Below are 26,592 nucleotides of genomic sequence, written 5' to 3'. Positions count from 1 at the left end.
TTTCCTACACACGTTAGTTCACTCTGGGAAACAGAAGTCCAGTCTATTCGAAAACATGAGACAAACAGAATGTGGTGGTGTGCTTTAACATTAAAGTGAACACAACTGACAGCCTGGAAATTTTGTGGACAGGTAGGGGTTTTGAGGGTAGTTTGAGTAGGGATAAAAAAATAACTAGACAGTGCATAAGGTTAAATTGGAAACCATGTCGTATTGACACCAAGTACATGACTTTTCTCAGTAGCCTTATGGGAATGGATCAAGTAGGTTGACCCAAGATAACTTGTAAGACTGATTGAATAAGACAATGAAGTGCTCGTAACACGTTGCGTACGGATCACGAGAATCTTTGTTTTTTTCTGAGTGGATTTTTATGAGGGATTTAAACCCCGCCGTTCGCAACGTGTTAAATAAAGCCAACCATAGTTTTTCCCTTAAGATGGCTAGAGAGCTCATAATGGTCACAAATTAACACAACAACCTTAAGGCTAATAATTCTCTTCTCATTTACTTTATATTCAATTTCCTTCAGTTTCGGTATACAACAGCATAATTGCCATTACTGACTACTTTGCATGAAATTCAGTATTCTACAGGTCACATGGAATCATGGGCTTGAACCAGCAGCCTCCACCTTTTGTGAACTTCAATAGTAGTATTGTGGAGACCAAGCCAATTTTGTGTAGGTTAACTAGGATTCGTTTCATTTGTAAGAGAACTCCCCTGCAACAGGGTTGTTCAGTTTTCCTGATAATGGTGGCATTCTTTTAAACTTTTCTCCTTTCAGAACCAGCAGTTACGTAAACAGAATATTGAGTTAAATCCAAAAAATGTGAGCCCCATAGTCAACTTATTTTTCTTCATGATCATGAGAATGGATTAGTATATCCTTCACATTTCCAAGCAAAATTCAATTTAAAATGTTTGTCCTTGCCAAACTCCAAAACACAACCCCTTGAGAGTAAACCAACAGCATTGCATTACCCCAATAAAGCTATAAGTTTCATCATAGGCACCAGCAAATCTACATTGCTAGTTCTACACTCCTCTTTCATGGAATTTATTTTTCACCTATTATGCCAAGCAGCATTTTAAACACTGACATATAAACTCCCTATTAAGGTAAAGCAAAGACAAAAGTATGTTATGAGAAACAAAATAGACCATCACTTAGTCTTCAAACATTATTACACTTTAACTTTCATGATTTGACAATGCATTCATGAAAACAATCTGCAGACAACTAGTTTTAAGAGACGAAGAACACTTTTAAGCAAACATGACTGTCCTGAATTGTTTATTAGGTAAGCATTTTACAAACATTACTCGTATTAGCGGTAATGGTGGAGATGGAGAGTATTGCGCCTTTTCCAAGCTGCACGGTGAGAACCACCAATAGTGTGGTGGAACTTGTGGCCCTTTCCAAGGCCATGGCTTTTCTGGCCTGCAGATGTCAGCCCTTGCATCTCCCTTTGCTGTGGACTGGTTTGGTGGTCCACTGGGTGTCAGGATTCCGTCTGATAGCTTTATGGAATAGATTAATGAAGATAACCTTAAAGAATTTGTATGTGGAATCTTCACTGACCCAGTAAGGATTCAGGAGTCTCAGAGCCCCTCAGTGGCCCCCAACTTGCTCCTCGCCAACAGACTGAAGGTTTCAAGCAAACTTTAGCGGGTTAACACTGTGATTGACAAGCTTCTCATAGCTCACTCCCTTAGAAACTGGGCATTTGTGGCCACCACAGCTCACACTAACCCAATATAGGACAAAAACTTGCTTGGCCTTGTATCCCAGCCTGCATGCTTTATCGGGCCGGGTGAGGCAGAGGGCCCTGTGAAGGGCAGAGCGTTGGTGGTACTGCCAACAGTGCATCCTGAGAAGAAACCACATTACATCAGACTACTTCTTCCTCCATGTTTCCTGATGTACTTATAAGTGCTTATCTTGGCTTACCTGATGGCTGCAGCCAGACAGAAAGGCTCTCCTTCAATTTTAAGTAATAGCTTTGCTGGGTAGAGTAATCTTTGTCATAGGCACTTGATTTTCATTACTTTGACTATTTCGTGCCAGTCCCTTCCAGCCTACAAAGTTTCCGTTGAGAAATCAGGTGACAGTCTTATGGCAACTCCTTTGTAGATAAATGTCTTTCTCTTGCTGCTTTTAAGCCTCTCTCTTTGTTTTTAACCTTTGGCATTTTTATTATTATGTGTCTTGGTGTGGGCCTATTGGGTTCATGTTTGGGACTCTGTGTGCTTCCTGGGCTTGTATGTCTGTTTTCTTTGCCAGGTTAAGGAAGGTTTTAGTCATTATTTCTTCAAATCATTTTCCAATTCCTTGCCCTCTCTCTTCTCCTTCTGGTATCCCTATGATGCAAATGTTGGTACACTTGTTATCATCTGGGGGGCCCCTTAAACTCTCCTCATTTTTTTTGTGGGGGGTTCTTTTTTCTTTTTGCTATGCTTATTGGATGTTTTCACCTTATCGTCCAAATCACTGATTCAGACCTCTGCTTCGTCTAATCTACTGTTGATTCCCTCTAATGTATTCTTTATTTCAGTTATATATTCTTCCTTTTTGACTGGTTCTCATTTGAAGTTCTATCTCTTGTAGCGCTCCCTGAGATCATTGATCATACTTATAAACGCTGTTTTTGAACTCTGCATCTGGTAGATTGTTTGTCTCTATTTTGTTTAGTTCTTTTTCTAGAGCTTTGTTCTGTTCTTTTATTTAGGACATGTTTCTTTGTCTCTCCATTTTGGCTGACTTCCTGTGTTTGTTTCTGTGTATTAGTTAGAGCTGCTATGGGTCATGGTCATAGTAGTGTGGCCTTACGTAGTTTGTGTTCTTACGTAGTAGGTGTTCTGTGGGGCCCAGTGGGACAGTCTCCCTGGTCACCTGAGCCAGGTGTTGCAAGTGTGTCCCTTGTGTGGGTTGTGTGTGGCCTTCTGTAGTAGTTAAGCCTTAGTTGCTTTTTGTACACCAGCGTGAGAGATAGACCCTATGGCTGATTAGTTGTGAGGACTAGCTGTGTGACTACAGTGGAGTAAGTTGTGCAGGAGCAGGGTTCACTTTAGTGGGGCCCTGGTGCCTGCCCAGTTTGCCTTTTGGGTGTGTCATCTCTGTAGGTATCCTGGTGGTGCTCCTGCACTGTCCTGCCACAGGCCAAGTTCAGCTTCTACCTGTGCCCTGCCCGGACCACCTGGCATGAGCTACAAAGTGATACACAGATGTCTTCCATCTGTGCTGGGCTTGGAGGTACCTGGGAGAGGCTGAGCTGTGAACTGAGGTCGGTTACCACTGGTGCTGGGGGCTGCTTAGCAACAGGTACATGGCACACCGAGGCCAGGTGCATCTTGTTTGGGGTATCTGAACCTTTAAGAGCTTTTAGAAAAGTCTGCAGCATGAGGCCATTTATATGGAAAAGCCACTGGAAGCGGCTTGGGTGGGCCTGCAAGTTGGTGGGGGTGGGGTCTCATGGAATCTCACCAGGACGGGGCGAATGGTATTAGCCAGGTTGGTGGAGACTCAGATATGATGGCTATCTGTGTCTGCACACTGTGTGGGGGGACAACTCAACAAATGAACAGTAGCTTCAGCCAGTACTTCTATCTGGGAAAAAACTTCCCCTCCAGCTCTCACTCTGAAGCCAGACAATTCAGTTCCTTCCCATATGTCCATGGCATTTCTCAAGCTGATGCTGCAGTGCTGGAGGCCAGAGCAAGCAAATCCACTAGCAAGCAAGTCCATGTATGGACACCCCAGTAGGAATTCCTGGGATGCCAGCTGCCTTCTGTCCTAATCAACCACAATCCTGCTGGTTTTCATAGCCAGAAATTATGGAGACTTCTCTTTCTGGCATTGGGACTCTGAACTGGGGAGCCCATTGTGGGTCTGGTACCCCTCTCCCCACCATCCCCAGGGCAGACCTCCACAGCCAAGACATCTTTCCCAATCTTCAACTGCCACAGGTTGGCCTGGGGACCAGCCTTCTCCATTTCTCCACCCCTCCCACCAGTCTCAACGTGGCTTCTTCTCTATATCCTTACACTTATAGGACTTCTGTTCAGCAAGAGTTCAGACGATTCTCAGTTGTGCTTGTTCTGTACTTCATTTGTAATTTTGATGTAGTCATGAGAGGATGGAAGCAGAGCACTTACCTATCCTGCCATCTTGACCAGGAATGTTACATCTGTTGTTGATTACACAGTTTGATATAGCCATGATAATAGAGCCTAATGTAGCTCCATCCATACTGATATGAAATATCTACACTAGTGTTAAAGGGTAAAAAAATATGTATATTATGCAATGTTATAAATGAATTGAACATCGACAAATATTTATTGAGTGACCACTCTGTACCAAGTATTTTATTGGGAGGTAGGATTGCAATTAGTAATGAGAAGTAAAATGACATGGTCATTGGTCTCCTGGGATGACAGTCTTTGTTAAGTTTGATGTACATTGAAGAAAGTGGAAGATATATTCCAAAATGTTAAGAGCTTACCTTGGAGTGAGAGAGAAGTAGACATTTGTAAATTTTAGAATGAGTATCAGGCACTTAGCATCCAGTGTATACAGATTAATAAAATATAGTTCCTACCCAGCTTGCCAAAAAATGACAGCCTAATAGTGGAACCCATTAGTAATCATTAGTTCTATAGCGTGATAAGTTGCTAAATGAAACAAGGGAATTAGAAGAATATACATCAGGAAGTAGTAGCACAGAGCATCCTAGACCTAGGAATGTCAAGAAAGGTCTCGATGCATAAGGAGGCATTATTAGGTCAGAATGTTGTTCTGGTACACCAATGTTTCCCCATCTTTTAGAGTACTGACACAAAATAGTAGGTGGTCAAGAAGTAATTGCTGAATTGCTAAATGAAAAAATGGAAAAGACAAGCAGGGCAATATGCAAAATTAGTAAGAGATGGAATAGTATAGCCCGATATTATTCATAAACTGCCACATATCAAATGTTACTGTATCCCAAGTATTAAAGAAAGGTTAGTAAACATTAGTAGTAGTTATCAGATTTTGAAATTATTAAAATTTTTATAATAGTATTCAGATGACCACTATTTTAGAGATTGATGAGAGTTTTATCTTAGGTTCTGAGTGAGAAAATTGGATTACTCCTGAATTTTTACCCTGTAATATCTAATCATGTTAAATCTTGAATAAGATGTTATAATTGTTTATCTAAGCTCTAGAGTTTCTCCGTTTAGGTGTTTTTTTTAATGTGCCAGATACTGTCTTCATATTCATTAGCTGTATTCCCTGCTTGGAAGAGGCAGGAACCATTGTGGCATATTTTATTTATGTTTTAGCAAGCTATATTTATTTAAGAGCACTTGTTTTAAGATTTTTTACTTTTAGATTTTTTTTAGTTTCTAATGTTTTGCATAGTCCTTCCAGTGTTTTTCAACTGGCCAGGTAATATGGTTTAGTGATTAAAACACTTTTTTAGGAATAGGAATTGAACTATAAACATTGCTTCTCTGTTTACTGTTTTTTATATATAGTAAATTAATCTAATTCTAGTCTATATATAATATTATTAATATTACTACTTCCCTGCCTGCCTCATGATACTACCAACCACATTTTGGACTGTTCTGTGTATAGGAGGTGTATAAATTTAAGATATTACTATTTGTCTTTATTTCATAAAGACTTCATTTTTAATCATTTGCACTCTATGATAAAACTGGAGTGTTAATTTATGAATCTTAATTTGCCCTTCACTTTCATGTTTAAAATTTTGGTTTATTGTTAACTTTTTAAAGAAATAAAAAGTTCATCAAGCTACTATCCCAAGCCACTGCAAATAGCAATCTGTGTTAGAGAAATTATCATCTGTTGTGTTCAAATAGCCTATCTTTTTGAGAAGACTAATAGGGATGATGATTAAACATTCTGGCAAAGTGGTTGATAGGGAAAGCTGGTGGGGAGGAGAGATAAAAGAAATGAAGACTATATATAATAGTCATTAACTTTCCTATATAAAAAGCCAGGAATTATAAGGCAGAGAAACCACAAAGAGTAGCTCAGATCTTTCTATCTGATACGGGAATTATAAAGAGGTTAAATAAGGCCTTTTTTTGAGTCAAAAAACCCAGGAAGAATGAATTGAAAGTTTGTGGTTAAAGCAGAAAGCAGTTCATTGAACCTGAGAAAATCTGATGATTGGGGACAAACTGGTCAAAGAAGTTAAATTGATGACAGGTAAATTACAGATTGCTGGGGAAGTCACTATATTTTTCCCTTGTGTTTTAAAATTTCTAAAATTGCTAATTTGCTTAATAGTTAATGTTGTTTAAGTTCAGCTGTTTTAATACATTGATTTTTTTACTTTTTAAGATAATGAAAGAAGAAAAACTGTATGTTAAACTGACCTGGAACTTTAAAATTATTTAGACCAGTGATCACTGGTTACTGCCAAGTGTGTTAGTATTATAGACGGTAAGCAGTGTGCACGCACTGTGCCTGACGTAGTCCTTACCACTCCTGTGTTGTACCTAGTCCAAATCATAATCTCTTATCCCCTGGTCATTATAATTATTCGAGTTTTCAATTCCTGGTTCAGACTGTTTTGACTGGAACTCAGTGTTATATTCTGTACTGTTTATTTATTACCATAGCTTTAAAGTGCAGAAACAGTAAGGAAGCACTATTAATTTACATTCTACATTTAGGATATTGCAGTATTGATGCCCTCTCCAAGCAGAGATCACCAGGAACTCACGCGTGGTTGGACAATTTGGCTTTATTATTTGATGCTGCAGGCAGAAACCCCAAGGGGACTGAAGGGGAATCTCGGAGGGTGTTAAAAAGCTTGTTATAGGACTTGGCTTTTGTTTTGTGATTTGGGGGAGGGTTTAAGAATATGAGGGTTTGCTGTGGATGAGAAACTGTCAAGAAATAGGAGTAATTCTTTAATTGGGACTCTTTAATAATTATTTATAGGACAGATTATATAGCAAGACTAAAGCTGTAATTGGTAAAGAAATAGTCACTCATTAATTTAGAGGGAGGTTGTTTGGTATTTTGTGGCTTGAACAATGTTCATATTTTATCTCTGTTCAGACATGAGTACAAATTTGCTTTTGCCTTGATCTGTCATAGTCAAAGTTCGCTGTCAACATTCTGTGAAATTGTTTTAATTCAACAGGAGAATACCAAGGCCTCCGTTTGAATGCCAGGCAGCTAGTTCATAGTAAGACCACGATTAGTTGATAGTAACAGACCAACTCCTATATGTCAGGAAGTATTTTCTCTCTCAGCAGTATAGAAAGAGTTCTTCTGTACCTAATAACAGTTATATGAAGAGGATAACCATGTTTTGTAATATCTAATCTACTGCTTCATTTTACTTAGTTTGAAGTGTGTGTTTGTATTGTGGAAGATGATATAAGCATTATTTTGCATTAAATATTAAACTTGTAGAAGTCTAATATAGAATTCTTGAAATTATGCACTCTCCATATATAATTTTAGATCAGTAGAATATACTATAATTTTTTGGTCTTTTTCTCCTTAGGTAGACTTTATCATATACAAAAAATATTGTACCTCTTGGAATAATATCTTTTATATAGACTATTTTAAGACACTTTATGGACTTTAACCAAAGACAAAGAAATGAGATATTTAGATAAGTTTTAAAATGATGGGGGGTGTTAAGGAGACTGGTATAAAATGTTCTTCCCCCGGCCCTCCCTGTACATGTGGAATGTTTGTTTGTTTTTTTTAAAGTGCATGATAAAAATTATACACCACAACCAAGTTGGGCCCATTCCAGCCATTAAAAGTTGATTTGATATTTGAAAATTAATCAGTGTAATTCACCATATCAGTAGACATATAACTAACACTTCCATTCGTTGGTGCTTACCTAAAAGAAATGAAATATGTCCATAAAGTGATTTTAAAAAAAAGTTTATAGCATCTTTTTCATAATTCAAAACTGCTTCCTGTTTTGCCCTTTTCCTCCATGTCTCTCACATCTGCCCTGAGAGCCCTGAGTTGCCACCAGATATCCCTTAGACCTGCAGCCACCCCCATTAAAAAATACAGCCAATTTAGCAAAGGGTCCTATTTTAATATCCTAGGAGAGTTATTTTAATGTATCTTCAATAGAATTATCACTTGAAACAAATTGTAGGTTGAAGAACTTTTATAAGAACTTCCTAAAGAAGAAGATTCAGTTACCTTAAATATTTTGTATGTAAATAATGAGAAAAGAAGAAAATTAGTGTAAAAATATGGGTGGTGTTATTGGTGGGTAAGTCAAATTTAGCAAAGTGTTTGTTGTACAAAGGTCCAATATTCTAGTTGCATGTGATTACACTTAGAGAATTGAGTCAGCCTATTAGCAGTAATATAAGAACTACACAGATACTAAGATACAATGAAGTGATTCATTGTGTAAACAATTAATTTATAATTGGAGTTTTTGTTAAATGTTCAGGAAAAAGAAAAGCTTTGTAGATTAGTGGTTCCAATTTTGGGACTTGTAATAGGGTTCTCAAGTTTTTATTTTGCCATTAAAAAAATTCTTCTGTCCCTCATACCCTCCAAAAGCAACATCTCTCACATCCCTATTACCATCATTTTATTTCAAAATTACTTTTCACTCAAAAGACAAAGAATGAACACTATGAAGCCACTAAATTTTAAAACTTAGATGAAATGAAAAATAAATTTCCAAAATCAACTCAAGAAGTAGAAAACTGAAAAGACCAATGAATACAATATTGAATTGAATTATTAGTCAGAAAAACTACGAGGCTTATGTAGGGACAAGTTTGACTAAACCTTCATGGGATGGGATAATCCCTAAATTATAAAGACTATTCTAGAGATTAAAGAAAGGAGGGGAAGTCTGCAGCTCAGTCTGTACCAGTGATAAACTTTAATAATAAAACTACATAACAATAGTTGCAATTGAAGTTCTGGGAGTCCTCTGCTGGGAAGACGGAATGACTGCTGTACATCTCATCCTCCTGCAGGCTAGCCCGGACATTTTAGGCCTGTTCTCACAAAACGGGAAGAGGAACCTGAGAGCTAGTGGAAATTATCCAGGGCTTTTTTGAACACTTGATTTCATCAGCTCTGCTAATGTTTCATTGGCCAAAGCAGAACAGATGACTGAGCCCAGAAGCAGGATTAGGGACCTTATACTTAACATTTTGATGGGAGGAGCTGGAACATCACTTTGCAGAGTTGTGTAGGGAGTGAGGTCACTGATGTAATCAATCTATCACACATTCCTAGAGAAGAATTTAACACAAACTGCAGTATGAACCAAACGGAGGAAAAGCACAAAACTATGGAATAGATCAGTAGAAGAGTGTCCAGAAAAGAGTGTCCGTGAATACAACCATGTGAAAATTTGCAGTATGACAGAAGTATCTCTCTAAATCAATGGGATAAGGAAGACAAAGCCTTTATGAGTGTTGGCATAATGTTTTTATATGGGAAATAGTAAAAATAGAGACTTACTTTACAGTATATACTAAAATTACAAATGGATTAAGGATAGTAATATGAAAAACAAAAAAATTACTATTAGAAAATATAACGGAATATTTTTATGACTTCGGTGTAGAAAAGATTTAACATAAAAAGCACAGCAATAAAGGATCGAAATTTCTACATAACAAAATATATAAATAAAAATAATAGATGACAGGCTGTAAGAAAACATTTGATATACTGGTGTTTCAAAATCTGCTTATAAATAATTACAAGGTAATCCAATGGAAACTTCAGTGAACAGGGAGTTAAAAAAAATAAAAATGATCAGTAAACAAAAATATATATTCAGTGTCACTAGAAAATGTCAGGAAAATGGTTTTAATTTATGTCTCTTTCTGGTGCACCCCTTATATTGGCAAAAAAATAAAGACAATGTCAAATGTCAACAAGATCTTGTGTAAATAGGTGTTGTAATATAAAAATTGGTATTGCTATTCTGGAGAGGAATTTGGAAGTATCTAGTAACGTTGTTAATAACTATGGTGCCATGTCCTATTCCAGTAGTGAAGGAGAGAGGCAGAGGTTCTCTCCTTAAAGAGCGTGTTTACTTAGTGGTGACTGCTAAACAGACTTCTATATATTAGCCTGCTTAATATTGTCTCATGTATCACTGGGCTTTGTTCACATTTTTAAATTCTGTTTTCCCCCTATGTTTCAGATTGGCTAGTTTATCTTGCCATGTCGTCTGGCTAGCTTTTCTTCTTTAGTGTCTAATCTTATTTTAATTCTATCCCATGCATTTTTCCTTCAGATATTGTATTTTTCATTTGTAAAGTTTCCATTTATTTCTTACATTTAACCTTTTCCTCCCCATCATATTGTTCATTTTGTTCCCTTTAACAACAATAGCTGTTTTAAAGTCCTTATCTGTTAATCCTATTCTCTGTGTTTTCTCTGAGTCTGTTTTGGACTATTTCAGCATTTACAAAAGTAGAGAGAATACAATAAACCTGATGTACTTCTCAACCAGCTTCAACATTTATCAATATGTTGTAGTGTCGTCTGTACCTCCTACTTGCCACTTCTGATTATTTTAAGCAAATCACAAGCTTTCATACATAAGTATTTCAAGATGAAACCCCTCTTACTATTATCACACTTAAAAAATAACAGCTGACAGTAATTCCTTAATATCATTAAATATCTCTCAGTGTTTACATTTCCTGATTTGAAGAGTGACGTGAACTCCATAAATTCCAGCAAAAGTGACAGTTCCTAAAACTGAAATTGAAAACAGTGAATTATTTTGAAACTGTTAGAGAAATTGAATTTGTAATAACAGCAGTAATAATAAAAACCTTTCCTTATGGTATCATTAAACCCAGATTTTTTTAATTGAAATTTTTATTGAAATAATTGTCAATTCATATGCAGTTGTAAGAAACATTACAGAGTGGTCCTGTGTACTCGTTACCTAGTTTTTCCCAATGGTAGCATTTTGAAATATTCTAGACCTATATAGATATTAGCATTGATACAGTCCCCCAGTCTTATCCAGATTTTCCCAGTTTGTGTGTGTGTGTGGTAATAATTGTAGTAGGTGTGGGTACTCAGCCACCGTCAGGTCTCCGGTCTCCTCTTTATCTGGTAGTTACTCAGTCTTCCTTTGTAACTTTTTGTTTTTTCAACTTGACAGTTTTGAAGATTACTGGCCTCTTACAATTTCCCTTATTTGGATTTAGTTGATGTTTGCTTATGATTAAATTCAGGTTGTGTGTTTTTGGCAAGAATGTGACAGCAGTGATACTGCATCCCTTCTCAATGCACCTCACATTAGGTGTCGCATGATGATGACTGGTGATACTAACTGTGAAGCAGTTTAAGGTGGTGCCTGTGAGATTTCTTCACTGTAAAGTTACTTTTTTTCTATTATGATAAGTATCTTTTGGAGAGAAACTTTGAAACTATACTAGCACCCTGTTTCACAGCAGTTTTTTACCCACTAATTTTAGCATCCATTGATGAGTTTTGATGGAACAGTTTTACTGTATTTGCCAGTTGGTGATTTTGCGTTATTTATTTTTCATCACCTGAAATTGTATACTTGGCACTGTGGTAAACTTGCTTAGAATCATATAGTGATGAAATCTTTTGAGAGAGGGTTAAATGATCTTCTAGTGTCAACTCTGTTGAATAATCATATCAAGTTAGTGGAGGGAATGGGGTCTTAAAAACACAGAAGTTTTGGAATATTTAAAAAGTTATTAATTATGTTGGATATAAAACTTAAAGCAACAAATGAACAAGAAAAGAAACAAACAAAAATTCATAGACAACAATTTAGTGGTTACCAGAGGGTAAAGATTAGGTAAAGGGGATCAAATATATGGTGATGGAAGGAGATTTGACTTTGGGTGGTGACCACACGATGCAATATATAGATGATGTACGAGTATTATCGAATTGTACACTTGAAACCTATATAATTTTATTAACCAATGTCTCCCCAATACATTTAATAAAAAAGTTATTAATTGGCATTCCTTTAGTCTAGAATACAACAGTGCTACTTGAAGTTGGTGTATGGATTATTGCTTGTTCATAAATTACTGTTACTATATTTTTGCTAAGACAAGTTACAGAAATAAAAATAAGTACTTAGAAGCTTTTACTGTTATATGACTTGTCACAACTTTTTTCTGGTATTTAACAAAAGTATTGGTATACAACTGCCTTCAGGCATAGCCACTGGCATGTGTGATGTGGATTTTCCACCTCTCTAGCTTCAACTTTGCTTTCAGCTTTGTTATTTTATATATATCAGGGGCCAGCTCAGTCTGGAGCCCAGAATTACAAAATTGGTGCTTCTTTTTACGTGAAAAAAGCAGAAAGACTGTTATGTTCTGCATCTCTGTGTGTCCTTATCAGATAGAGAAAACACTAATTTTCAGAAGAGCTAAGAGATGGAAAGGAAGGTAAAACTAATCAAGTTAATTAGCAGTTATGAAGAGGCAAATGAACAAAAGATGCAAGAGAAAAGAGAAATTGTTGAGGAGGTAGTTCTGTTTGGTTAATGTTGTTGTCTAGATCTGCTCAGTTGGTAAATTTCCAGTTTCCAAGGTACACAGTTATTGCTATTGTTATTACTTTGTCCTCTGTAATAGATTCTTTTAATTTGATCATTAATTATTTGTTCATTTTTTAGGAATACAGGAGTTTCCAGAAAATATAAAAAATTGTAAAGTTTTAACAGTTGTGGAGGCCAGTGTGAACCCTATTTCCAAGTAAGTTCTCTGTTGAATTATAAATTACTATTGTGAATAACTATGAACCTATGGTAGAATATTGCAATTATGAAATAGTAATAGAATATTACTTTCTATATTTTAATGAACAATTATTGTCAATCTTAAATCTATATAAAATTTCAATTTTAGATTTAAAAGGAACCTTTTAAATAATCTTTCCAACTCCATATTTTGCCACAGTAAATTTGACATTCAAACAGGTAATGCAAGTGTTTTGCTCCAGGTTTCACAGATAGATAATGTCACAAATGAAACTAGCCAGGTCTCCTTCTCATACTTGCACAACATAAGAGAGTGTTCACCTGCAAATCAAATGTGTGGCATACTTAAACTTGTGAAAATAGTAAAAGAAAATGAAAGGTCAAGAAGAGAAAAACAATAGAAAAGGAAAAGAAACAAGTGATTGGTTATACCATATAATAGAGGTCATATATATTCTTTTATGATGGTACTAGCTATAAACAGAACACTTTCCTGGTACCAAAGCTGTTATATTTTGCAAAAGTGAAGTGGTGAAAAAAACGATAAATAGAGTGAAACATATCTTAGTATAGTTAAGCTGAAACCAGGTTTCATATATTATAATACTGTATTTAATGAGTTTTTCTAAGCATAGTGTTGCTTTACTTGCTGTGTAAGAGGGAGGAATGTAGGGGAGAAAGAAGATGAGTCAAAGACTGATATTCTAACTGCAAGAAAATTTTGTACTTGGTGAAATCCAGGACAAACATACAAAATCCAGTAAAGATACTTTATCTTCATCTGAAAATATTGCTCTAGCATCAAGTTCTGGAGCTGTATTTTGTAAATCAGAGGGAATAAAAGTAAAGCTAATATATATAGGTTCTTATATGGCCTTAAAATGTCATTGAGTTTATTAATATTCTCTTTTGCTCATTATAAAATTGTACAATCTTTATTTGATTATTTAGTGGCCAGATGTGGAAATTGAAAATAGTCTAAACCAGTGGTTCTGAAATGGGGACGACTTTGCCCTCAAGTTTATTTGGTAAATTCTAGAGACGTTTTTGGTTTTCACAGCCTGTCATGGTGCTCCTCTGCTGGCTTCTAGTCAGTAGAGTCCAGGGTTGCTGCTAACCATCCAGCAACGCAGAAGACCCAGCCCCAAGAGTCAATGCTGTCAAGGTTTAGAGTTCCTTACCTAGTCCTTTGGATTGATGTTATTTGAGGCAAATTTCAAGAGGGACTATGGATGTCATAAATACATTTCTGTGTATTGTGCCTCATTCATAGTTCACAATTTTGTGCAGATTTTATCTTATTGAGACAAACATTGCCTCACTACATTTTTACAAGAGATAAAGATACAAGCATTGAAATACGTTAAGTTGTAAAAGACAAAGTTCAATTTGCAAATCACTCAAAAGTAAAGAGGGGACTATTATCTGTTAAGAACATTGTTAGATTCTTAGAGAGATTTTAATAAGAGACTGAAATTATATATGTGAATTTAATTTAAATTCTGGTATATTTTATATAGGCTTCCTGATGGATTTTCTCAGCTGTTAAACCTAACCCAGTTATATCTGAATGATGCTTTTCTTGAGTTCTTGCCAGCTAATTTTGGCAGGTAAATTATAGTTTCTTCTAAAACCTTTTCTTGTTAGCTCTTGTAAAGTTTATAAAACTGCAAGTTGCTTTAGTAATACTATTAATTACAGTGTCACAGGCTCCTCTTGTAATTATTTCTAAGCATTATGATTCTTATAGTTTCGTCAGAACTTATTTACTTTGAATTTATTTTTCCAAGTAAACAATAAGCAATAAAAATTTAAAAGGAAAAAGTAATTTAAGACTTGAATCAATTTTGAAAAAAATTGCAAAATACAAAGTTTAAATTGGGGTAATTTTTGTATATTTGAAATAAGTAATGGTTTAGTCTTAACATTTATCACATTTGAAAATGGTCTAATTATTGGTTTATCTATCTTCTCCACTGGAATCAAAATTCTGGAGAAGAGAAAATGTGTTTCTGGGGTGTACGCCATTGCTGCCCCCACCCCCCAGTATCTGAACGCAGAACAGTTTTGTCATAACACCTGAGTAATTTTTTTTAAATGAAAAGACAAATTAATAAATGAATCAATACTAGGTATCAGATTATTATTGTATTTAAGTTAATTGCTAGAGAAACTGCTATCCAACTACATGTTAATTATATAGTCATCTTTAGATCTAAAAATAAGGACAAGTATCATATGATCTCACTTATATGTGGAATCTTGAAAAAACAAAAAGAACCCAAGCTCATAGACAGAGAACAGATTGATTGCTGATTTCTGTGGGTATGTGAGGGGTAAGAAGTGGTTGTGGGTTAAATGGGTGAAGGTGATTAAACAATACGAGTTTCCAGTTACAAAAATAAATAAGTCACGAGAATGTATAGCATTGTGACTATAGTTAATAATACTGTATTGCATATTTGAAAGTTGCTAAGAGAGGAGGTCTTAAAAGTCCTCTTAACAAAAAAATGTGTAACTATGTATGATAATGGATGTTAACTAGACTTATTGTGATCGTTTCGCAGTATATACAAATACCAAATCATTATGTTGTACACCTGAAACTAATACAATGTTATATGTCGATTATATATATATGTTTGTGGGTTTTTTTTTGGGGGGGGGGCTACCCAGAAAGAATAAAATGTGTATTATAGGAAGAAAAAGCATTCTATTCTAAAAACATAACCGTAAAATATCCACATTTTGTTTTCTCAAGCATCTATGCAATTGTTTAGATCCCAAAAATTTAGGAAGTTTTTGCATTTCATAATGTCAGTTATATTTCAGTAAAAAAATATTCTGAGCATTGTTGCAGCCTAATGACTTAGGGGAGCTACGTTATCATACTTCATATGTTTATATACATACATACCAGGGGTGTTAAAAAATGTATACACATTACTTGTATTCATCTTTTGTTCTCGGTATATGTTGAGTATTACAATTTTAATACAGTTTTTTCCGTTTTTAAAATGTGTATACATTTTTTGGCACCCTCTGTGTATGTATATGTGTTTATACACATGCATACAAATACATAACTCATGTACTTGTCAGATTCCTCTTCTGTGTCTGGTATTTGGACCACTTTTTATTTTTGTTGAAGTATATTTGACCCATAACATTGTGTAAGTTTAGGTATACATTTATATGTTGTAATATGATTGCTATTGTAGCATTAATTAGCACCTTTGTACCAGTTAATTGGCTCATTTTTCCTCCACATTTATTGGACTGTGCATTAGTGAAGTGCCAGAGGATTTCTCCTTTTCCATGTCTCCTTGTGTTCCCTTATGTTTTCCTCTCAGAACTGAACTCTAAAGTTTAATTATTATTCTCTAATCTAATAATTTGGAAGGCATTTTTACAATTACAAAGAGATGTAAAGTGCTCTAAGTTTGATATTTAGGGACATCATTTTGTGCTTTGAATACGTCTGGAAGTGTGTATTCCTCCTCCTCCCACTCCCCCCACACACACTAATTCTGAGAGCATAAAATAGTGTTTTCTTTTTTTGTATCACTTTGTATTCCTGTGTAAATTTCAACATAGTATTCTGCACATTGTAATTACACAATAAATATTGGTTGCTTTAAAATTTTGGAGTATGACATGAACTTGTTAATTAAATTCTTTGTCTTTGTCACAGGTGCTTGATTTGTTTTCTTTGTTTTGCAGATTGATTAAACTCCAAATATTAGAACTTAGAGAAAACCAGTTGAAAATGTTGCCAAAGTAAGTAAAGGTGCCATCCTTCCTAAAATTTAGAATTTTGAATTCTTAAGTCCTTAGAGAAATGTTAAGTTTTTAATATCTGAAATATGAGTGCAAGTTATTTTAAAAGACTGACATTTGTAGTCATATTTTAATTAGTGGTGTTAAATATAAAAATCTGTGTATCTCTATTTGATATTTACTAGTGATTTCATAGCTCTTTGGAAAGACTTGTGTGACAAAAGTCAAAATAATAAATATGAAAGCCTACTTGAGTCCCAAATGCAGGTCCCAGTTCATATACAAGAGCTCTTACATAGTACTCAATAGAGAGATCCAAAGGGTCTTCATGTGCATGCCGCTAAGTACAGTTTTATGAGTTTGTCTGGTTTTGTAGTCTGTTGTAAATTAGAAATAAGGTGGAGGGCCCCCGACTGGTAAGATAACAGCAAAAAGAGATGGCAGTTGAAGAGCAAATAGAGTATAAAACTAAAACAGATCTACAAACTCAGAATGCACTGTGTAATCTGTTCATTTAGGAGCACGGCGCTCCAACCACCTGAGCCACTGGGCCGGCCTCATCTGTGTCCATTTATTAAAGAAATGTCTTAAAACACCCTGAATTCATTTCTGCATGTTTTACAATTTAGGCATTGGCAAACTATAGTCTATGGTTAAATCTGGCCCACCCACTACCTAGTTTTGTAAGTAGTTTCATTGGAACCACATTCATTCATTTACATGTTGTCTATGGCTGCTTTTACTCTATAGTGGTACAGTGGAGTAGTTGTAACAGATAACATGCAAAGACTAAAATATTTTACTGTCTGGCCCTTTGCAGAAAACATTGCTGACTCCTGTTGTAATTTGTCAGGAGTTAATTGTCACCTTCCAGTTCCCCAGGAGTTACTCAAATTCTATAGCATCTTATTTATATCTGTTACGATGTTTACCACATTAGTCTAACCTTTTTTATACATTTCACTCCCTTCTTACCTGATCCACATATGCACATGCTCACTTGCATTTGTATCCTTCCACCTTACCCCAACCCATGACCGGAAGTCTTTGAGGGCAGAGAACATACCTAGTTTTGATTCTCAAGAGACATTATGTATTAGCCAAGCAATTGTTCAGTACAGGAACAATTGGAGTTATAGTGATAGCTGTGAATATAAATTAAAGTGGGAATTATCCATATTAAAATTCAAAAAGATTTAAATATTTTACAGATTTGGTACTAGCATTGATGACTTGTTAGCTCAAAACTTGACTGTTTTCTAGAAAATTTGAATAACCAAGATGTAAATTGTTTACTGAAATAGCCTACAGTTAATATGGTCTATCTGATATCATAAGTAATTCACTTATTTTAACTCCTTAGCTTCATTCATATTTGCATATATATGTCTGTCCTGCCTGTTTTTTTTTTCCTACAAGAGAACAAATCCACTTTATTTTCAATAAGTTTAAACCCTTGAGGGGTACAGCATTATACGGCTTCTGTGTCCTATGGCTTTAGCAGGAAGGTTTCTTTGGAATTTGGCACAAACCATACCACTGTTTCCATGAGCATCAGTTACCTTTCCCCAGATTACTCGGTTTTAGTTCGGTTTGCCACCAGGAGTCACTGTGTTGTTCTTGGCCATGTACACATAAGCACATTTCTTGCCTGGATAGAATTCAGTTTTATCTTGAGTATAAACACCTTCAATTTTAAGAAGATCTGTGTACTCTCTCTGGTTCCGGAGACCCTGCTGATAGCCAGCAAAAATGGCCTTGGACCACAGCCTTCTAGACATATTTGTCGTTTTAGAAATCCTGTTCCCAGCAGGCCTCCACAGGCTCCAAGATGGCGGTGGGAAAAGGCTTTTCTGCTTTCTTTTTAAAACTTGTGATTCAAACCTTTGAGGCTTCACAAACTATAAAGAAAGTCATGTGCATTCAGGCTATGTGAGTGAACCTTTTTATGATCAAAAGATTACAGCAGTGGGAAAGCTGTTTTAGATATGTAAAGTGAAATTTAATACCATCTTAATACTGGCGGGCACAGTACCAAGAACACAAAGGATGTATATTTTTCCTCTGAGAAGAGAGGAAAAGATAAAATGAGTTAAAGACAAAAGAATTTTAGAGGTAAACAGGAAGAAATTTGAGGCATATTATTTCTCCTTTTCTCCTTAAAGTAGGAAGATAGATATTAAATGAAAAGACTTGAAAATCAAAAAATGAAACTTTGTGTCTCAGATTTTTGAGGCGTATGTGTAGGACCAAAGTTGCCAGTATTAGCTACAACAAGTTGAGAAGGCGATGCTCTTTTAGAACTCTACAACATATATTTTCATTTTTATTTCATATACATGTCATTTACATTTTCCTAAATCAGTTTTAACTTTCTAAGGATGTCATTTGTAATTGAATTTTTCTAATGGCATTGCTTTTCTTTTATGTACCCTTTTTTATAACTTACCCTTGTTGATACAGTATTTAATTGCTACATGTGAATTTTCTCTGTTATCATTATAAGAATATTGAATTAAGAAAAATAAGATTATGTTTTCTTCTTTCAGTCTCCCCCCTCCTCACAGCCCTCTTTACTTTTCTGAAACATCCACCTGATACAGCATTATGGACATAGGAGTTAAATATCATAGCATGTAATCTTTCTTGAGAAACATCCTGGAAACACCTTGTGCTTTGTTATAAAGCAAACTAGAACTGACTTATGTGTTTTCTGGACAAAGACAGATATGAGTAAGGGAAGTACAATTATAATATCTGATAATAGACACTCAATAAATGAAAGTTAAATAAAATAGCTTTGAGAAAAATCGGTGTTGTGAGATGAATGAAAGGAATGTTGATAGAATGGCATATTTTAAATGGAAGGGTTGAGGAAAATTAGTTTGCTTCCTCTAATGTTAGGTCAATAGTATACGTAGTGACATTACAATTATGATGTGTGTTCTGTTTTTTTTTCACTAAAAAAACAGGAAAACATTTTAAGTGACTTTTATTTTACTTACTAATTTCTAATATGTTAAATTTCCGGACATGATGGAGATGCATGCACGTGCATGTGCGCGCGCACACACACACACTTTATCTTTTGTACTATATTTTTAGTCTAACTTTTCTGTGTGATAGACAAATACTTATCATTGTGCTATAGTTGCCTACAGTATTCAGTGCTGTACAGGCTGTAGCACAGAAGCAGTAAGCTGTACCATACAGCCTCGGTGTGTAGTAGGCTGAACCATCTAGGTTTGTAAGTGTGATCTATGATGTTGGGATGAGGGAATTGCCTAACAATGAACAGATCCCTGTCATTGAGTCATAACTGTATGATGACTTCTTTTCTTAGAAAATTATTTTTAATTTGTCAACATGTGAAAGTTAAACATTAGACAATACACATGAATGTTTTCCATTATTAATTTGAAGCTAGCGTGTAATTGATATTTTTGTAATACTTAATTCATTATTAATCCATTGTATACAGAACCATGAATAGACTAACCCAGCTGGAAAGACTGGATTTGGGAAGTAATGAATTCACAGAAGTGGTAAGTTCTCACCAGCCTCACTATCCAAAAGTCTTATATTTCATCAAGAACAAAATTTGGTAGAGATATACACATATTTTTGAGAGACAAAATATGAAAGTTCTTAAGAGGGAAAATTAACCAGGTAGATAGAAACATCTGACAGGAATAAAAGCAAAATGTAAAATTAATGAGAAACCCATGGAAAAAAGTAACTAAAAGTTTTTAGGCATAGGAAGTGGAAAGTTTGAGAGATTATAAGGGAAAATCAAAATTTTACGACTAGACTGCATCAAGAAAAGTACTACTTCCCGGGGAGTATTGCTTAGGAATTTATTCAATGACAAAATACTTCTCCATAATTTTACTTAATAGCTAAAGGAAAAACATCAAGTGAAACAACTGTTATTTTTGAGTTGGTGGTGAGACCTCTGCATTATGTTTTGCCTTGAATGCAAAGCATACTCTGATGCTGAGTGAAAAAGAAAAGGAGCATGTAAGCAGTTTTTTGACTTTAGTTATTTCTCCAAGAGAACTCAAAATAAGCTAGATACATTTGTTTGAAGAGGAATTTATTAACCTGAATATCATCATCAAAATTTTTACATTATGCCTACAAGTTTTTGGTTTTTGTTAAATTGTGGTATATTTTATATGATAGTCTTAAGAACAAAAATTTGTCAGCACTGTCAGCTGTATGATTGCTCTATGGGTATTGTATGTACATTTGTTCACTAAATAGACAGTCATCTTTCAGTTAAGTCAGTGGAGGAGCATGGTGGTATTTTTTTCTAAAATACTCTTTGTCATACTCTTTATTGTATTTTAATTGAAGATGGGTTATGATGGCTTTTATTATGTGTTGTAGGAGGTTTTACTGCTTGTGAAAAAAATGTGTATTTTGTGCTTCTTAAATTATCTAGCTATTGTACTTTCTCAGTATTTATCTTATGTGTATTAATCTATTTCCATATTAACTGTTTGAAAATTCTTAATTGTTATTAATTGTATGAACCAGAGCAGCATTCAGAATCATTAATTTTTGGTCCATTTTGGTCTTCGAACATTATATATTTATAAAAAAACTTACTACTAGAATTACAACAAGTAAAGCATAAAAGATTTCTTTTAATCCAAGTTGCACTTAGAATTCTTACCTGTATTTATATGTTAACAGTAAATTTGAATGACATGCCTTTTATGTATTACTCATGTTGTTAATGGTGATTAGATATACTGGTACTCTATGCCATCACAATGTCATTGTTATGACAGAGGTTTGTGAGGTGACAGAAATATCTTTGAGGCATTGAGAAGAGCCTCCAAAGGCAAAAATGCCCAAGATCAAATTTTGTCTTAATACCAAGGTCCATTACAACTCTGATTAATTTTTTGGTCCTCAACACCACATTATAAACAATATTTCACCATGTAGTTGCTGGGAGTTTAAAAATAACAGAATATGCTTCGCATATTTTTATGCCTTAGTTTACTTACCTTTCCCTTCCTTATTGGGCATTTAGGTTGTATGTTGCCCTATCTCTTTTTTCCTTCCTCTTTTTTCCTAAAAGCATTCAGCTTTTTACAGGTAATGATTGTGAGAGTATCTTTTTACTGTACGCTTGAAAGGAATGGCCCTTATTTTTATTTCTTTATTAATTGTGTAGATACTTGAGCCTATTATGTAATCAAAAGCTTAAATGTGTTTTATGCAGTCTACTGTTAGGAAATGTCTGTCTTTGAGTTCTCCTTTAGTAATAGTACAATAACAAATAGAGCGGAAAGGCTTGAGTTTTGACTCTGCCTTTTTTTCCCCTTTATTTTTTTAATGTTTTAATCTAAAAGTTGTCATTAGAAATTTCCAGGTGCTTTTTTACCAAATAAAGACATTCAAGTAAATAATTGGATTCCCCCATCTTCCTCCTTATCCAAACAGCCTGAAGTACTTGAGCAACTAAGTGGATTGAAAGAATTTTGGATGGATGGTAATAGACTGACTTTTATTCCAGGGGTATGTATGTCAAATTTTTAATGGCGTTACTTATTGCTATGTATATCCTCTGTAGTTTTATGAATTGTACATTTTCAAATTACTTTTAATTAGTAAAAAATAAAGCCTGGTTATTCTTAGTACTATTCAATAGAGACAAATCATGTTTTATTTTTACTGTCAACACATGCTTGATTAAAATCAGAACACTTCCCTTATACATTTTTGTAAAATAGTCTCTTTTTAATACCATGGAGCGTGTCCTTCCCACTCAACTTGCAGTTGACTTTATATCCTAATTCAGTTTATCCAGAGAATTGTGAAACTAGGATATTTTCCATGTCGTTTCCATCTTATCAAATGACATTTTGTTCATTCCCAGACCTAAAGCATAAGAATCCCTGTATGTGTTATCTCCCTAACTGATTATGGACAGCTGAGTTTCCAAAGAAAAATGTATGTCCATTGTCACTCTGCTGGGCTGAAATTAATAGGAGCTCTTTGCTTTATTACTGAATACATTACTAATGGCTTTTTAAAAAAATTATGAGTCTCCTCTCTCATATAAACATTTAATTATAAGTTATAACTTGGTATTAGGTTTGTAACCTAAATTTTGCAAATTATTTACAGTTGATAGTCATTTAATTTCTTTTTTTTAACTAATAGTTTATCGGTAGTTTGAAGCAGCTCACATATTTGGATGTTTCTAAAAATAATATTGAAATGGTTGAAGAAGGAATTTCAGCATGTGAAAACCTTCAAGACCTCCTATTATCAAACAATTCACTTCAACAACTGCCTGAGAGTATTGGTTTGTATCACTTTCTAATTCATTGATTAATTTTTATTAATGTAAAAGTCTGAGAAATTAAGAATTTGCCATTGCTTGATTTGTTGAGATAGTTTTGCTGTACTGCTGCAGTCACGAATCTTACTTGAATTTTTTTCCTGCTGTGAACAGTTATACAATTTACTACTTTGTTGACATCAATGTTTTTCTTTACTTTCTTTTACTTTATCACTAATAAAATGTAATTTTTAAAAAGTAGAGTTAAGTTGATCTAAATTTGGTTTAGTTCTTGAGCCCTTATCTGATAACTTTTTCAGTGTTACTTCATTTTAGACTCAGGCAAGAAAACAGACTAGTTTAGCAAATCCTATGAGGTCAATATTTAGTTGTCTAGTTGCTTGTCTGAAGATGCATCAAGAGAATTGAATTTTGATTAAAGAACCCAAAACTTAAGTCTTGGCATCTTCAAGATGTTTAAATATAAAAACCAAAAATCATTTTTACATATTTTTCAATTGAATTACATAGGTGTTTTAGCTCAGGTTACATTTTGTAGATTCTCCTATAATTTATTCAGCACTTTTAATTTTAAACTCCCATTTTATTATTTTAGTATTTAGTGTACATAGACTACATAGAATAGTTTGTTACATACCTATGGAAACTATCTTCTTATTACCGTTTCTTTAATCCATTAATACCACAAGTTTATATTATGGTCTTAACCGTGTGATGGTATTATTTTAAGGAACAGGACTACAACAGTGAGCAAAGCAGACAATAAGTCCCTATTCTCATGAAGCTTACATTTCCATGGGGGTTAAATAGATTAATACGCACCATGTAAGACGTGATGTTTAGGTGAAAGTTGAAAATATAGGGTAGGGAAATAGTGACAGGGTTGGTGTCATGTCTCTTTTAGATAGGTTCATTTAAAAGTTATGATGCATGTCAAACGTAACATATGCTCACATTGCTTTTTAGTTCAAGCTGGAAAATTGTATATTATTTCTTCTCTCAATAGGTTCATTGAAGAATGTAACAACTCTTAAAATAGATGAAAATCAGTTAATGTATCTACCAGACTCTATAGGAGGGTAAGATTTTTATAAATTAATAAGCTAGAAGATTTTACTTTCAGTTCAGCCTGCCATATATATTTTCAGATAATTGCATAAAGAGCATCTAAAGGAGATTCCATAAACATTTAAATAAGCAATTAGTTGCCAAAAAAAAGCAATGGTTACAGGTTGGGTATATTTATAATAAAGATACGCTGATTTTTACTGGTGAAGTTTATCTTAGTGGAGATAGAGTTTTGCTAGTTTTGTTAAAGTCCAGTTCAGATGTTCACGCGTTCTTAAGTTTTGGATTATATATGGGAAATCTTTTTTTAATGTATGTTTTCTTTCTTCATTAAAGGTTAGTATCAATGGAAGAACTGGATTGCAGCTTCAATGAAATTGAGGCTTTGCCTTCATCAATTGGTCAGCTTACTAATATAAGAACCTTTGCTGCAGATCATAATTACTTACAACAGTTACCCCCAGAGGTATGTATTTTAAAGTTATTTTCATTTTATTATAGCTATCTAGTGTGGTTTTATTTTCTTTCAAAAATAATTATGTAACTAAGTTATTTATTTTCTGCATAACACTTAGCTATTTTGATTTACAGGAGATACCTAAATGCTTTTCTTCTTACCTAAAAATTAGTAATTAAAAATGGGAAATATAATTTATTTTATATTTTAGAAGAGTATTTTTATAACTTTTGAAAATGATATTTTGCTTATGTCTTTTAAACAGTAGGCCAAATTTTTATCCCCAATTTTATGTTTTTCTTTTAGATTGGCAGCTGGAAAAATTTAACTGTGCTATTTCTCCATTCCAATAAACTTGAGACACTTCCAGAGGAAATGGGTGATATGGAAAAATTAAAAGTCATTAATTTAAGTGACAATAGGTTTGTAATAATGTGTTCATCAATTGGTTTATGGAAGATATTGATTGGATGAAATTAAAGTTTCCCTATATGTGATAGAAAATCTAATGCATGTTTTTCTCTTGTATATATTTATTTTTTTAAATAGAATTTTTATCGGAAAGAATGATCTAATTTTACTTCATGTTAATTATCATACTGTGGTTATTGGTCATTTTCTGTTGACTGCAGCTACACAACTTTTATTCTTTCCTTTATAGCAACCTTTTTTAGTCCCAAAAGTCAGATCTTCATCTTTGAACAAAGCAGCTTTTAATCTAATCTGCTCCTTGTATTTTTCTAAGCAAAGGTGTGATTAGGTGTGTACTCACATAGTTTGGACAGCATAGCCAAGGTGCAGAGCAAATAGATCACTAGGGTTGCTAAATTGTGACAATGTTTAAGTTAAAAGCAGATTGTCCATAATTTTTTCCTGAGGTGAAAAAGAAAAGTAGCCCCCCACTTATCCACGTTTTCACTTTCCACTGTTTCAGTTACCTATAGTCAGTTGTAGTCCGAAAATAATTAAATGGAAAATTCTAGAAATAAACATTTCATAAATTTTAAATTGCGCACTGTTCTGAGTAGTATGATGAAATCTTGTGCCATCCCACTCTGGGTGTGAATTATTCCTTTTGTCCAAAGTAGCCACACTGTATATGCTACCAGTATCACAGTGCTTGTGTTCAAGTAACTGTTATTTTAGTTAATAATGGCCTTAAAGGACAAGTGTGGTGAGGTTGACAATTTGGATATGCCAAAGAGAAGCCAGAAAGTGCTTCCTTTAAAGGAAAAAGGTATGTATGTATTTATGTATGTATAGGGAAAAAAAATAGTATTTATGTATGTATAGGGAAAAAAAATAGGGTTCATACTATCCTTGATTTCAGGCAGCTATTGGTGGGGGGGTGTCTTGGAATGTGTTCTCTGGATAAGGTGGAACTACTGTAATGGTGAAAGAGTGTTTCTACAGCATTTTTACGATTTGCTGCCATCGTATCTTATAAAGTATTCAAAACTATCCTATGGTACAACAGGTATTCCCATTTTATAGAGGAGAAAATTAAGACTTCAAATTTAAGGTGACTCATACAGCTTGTAGGACAGAGCTTTAATGTTAACCCAGTTTACTGACTGGTTAGGATAATTCTGACTGGTCCATTTTATTTAAGAAGTACAACTGCTATTTTTTTTTAATTAAGTCTTTGTTTGACCCACACGTTATACCCTAAAACTAGAGCCCTAAATTGCAACAAATTACCTTGGAAGATAGGTATAAAAGAGTAGATAAGCGTAAGACAGAAGGTTTAAGTAGACATTCTATTTTTAAGTGGAATTTTATTGTTATTTAGCAGTCTAATGAGTACTTGTATTACTTGGTTTTTATTCATTATAATGTTAAAATAGTGTTCTTGAGTATGAAAGTACTGGCTCATAATGAAATACATAGAAGTGCAGTTTTTATAACAGACTGTCACTAAGAGTGCTTCCTATAACAATTTTTTCTCTCTAAGTACAAATAAACTATCTAAAGCAATTTTATGAGACATTGCTTAATATGTCTTTGTCTTTTCTTATCAGATAATATTTTCAGGTTATTAGATTATTTTTTCCCCAGCCAAATTTATTCAGTTGAATAATTATATTTTAAAAACTAATTGCTATAAATGCAGGTAGTATTTTGTTTTATATCCTATTCAAAGACTTGTATTGGGGTTTTCCCTGAATTAACTATTTTTCTTCTATTTT

General features: G+C 34.2%; 1 protein-coding gene and 2 pseudogenes across 13 annotated transcripts in view; 1 reads left to right on the top strand and 2 right to left on the bottom strand.

Moving 5' to 3' along the window:
- Positions 1-26,592, top strand: part of ERBIN (erbb2 interacting protein) — a 105,004-nt gene that overhangs the window by 40,359 nt on the left and 38,053 nt on the right. For all 13 annotated transcript variants that reach the window (XM_019744091.2, XM_019744031.2, XM_019744111.2 and 10 more), the window contains exons 4-12: positions 12,690-12,768; positions 14,294-14,383; positions 16,497-16,553; positions 20,035-20,098; positions 22,014-22,088; positions 22,737-22,881; positions 23,885-23,957; positions 24,283-24,412; positions 24,710-24,825. In XM_019744091.2, the coding sequence (XP_019599650.2) occupies positions 12,690-12,768; positions 14,294-14,383; positions 16,497-16,553; positions 20,035-20,098; positions 22,014-22,088; positions 22,737-22,881; positions 23,885-23,957; positions 24,283-24,412; positions 24,710-24,825 (829 nt within the window). The remainder of the gene's footprint in view (positions 1-12,689; positions 12,769-14,293; positions 14,384-16,496; positions 16,554-20,034; positions 20,099-22,013; positions 22,089-22,736; positions 22,882-23,884; positions 23,958-24,282; positions 24,413-24,709; positions 24,826-26,592) is intronic.
- LOC109453235 (large ribosomal subunit protein eL15) lies at positions 1,332-3,404 on the bottom strand (annotated as a pseudogene).
- Positions 18,002-18,334, bottom strand: LOC109453942 (large ribosomal subunit protein eL33; annotated as a pseudogene).

This window comes from Rhinolophus sinicus, linkage group LG03, assembly GCF_036562045.2.
Source record: "Rhinolophus sinicus isolate RSC01 linkage group LG03, ASM3656204v1, whole genome shotgun sequence".
Lineage (NCBI taxonomy): Eukaryota > Metazoa > Chordata > Mammalia > Chiroptera > Rhinolophidae > Rhinolophus > Rhinolophus sinicus.
The sequence above is the reverse complement of the archived record's forward strand: the minus strand, read 5'-3'. Positions and strand labels throughout refer to the sequence as shown.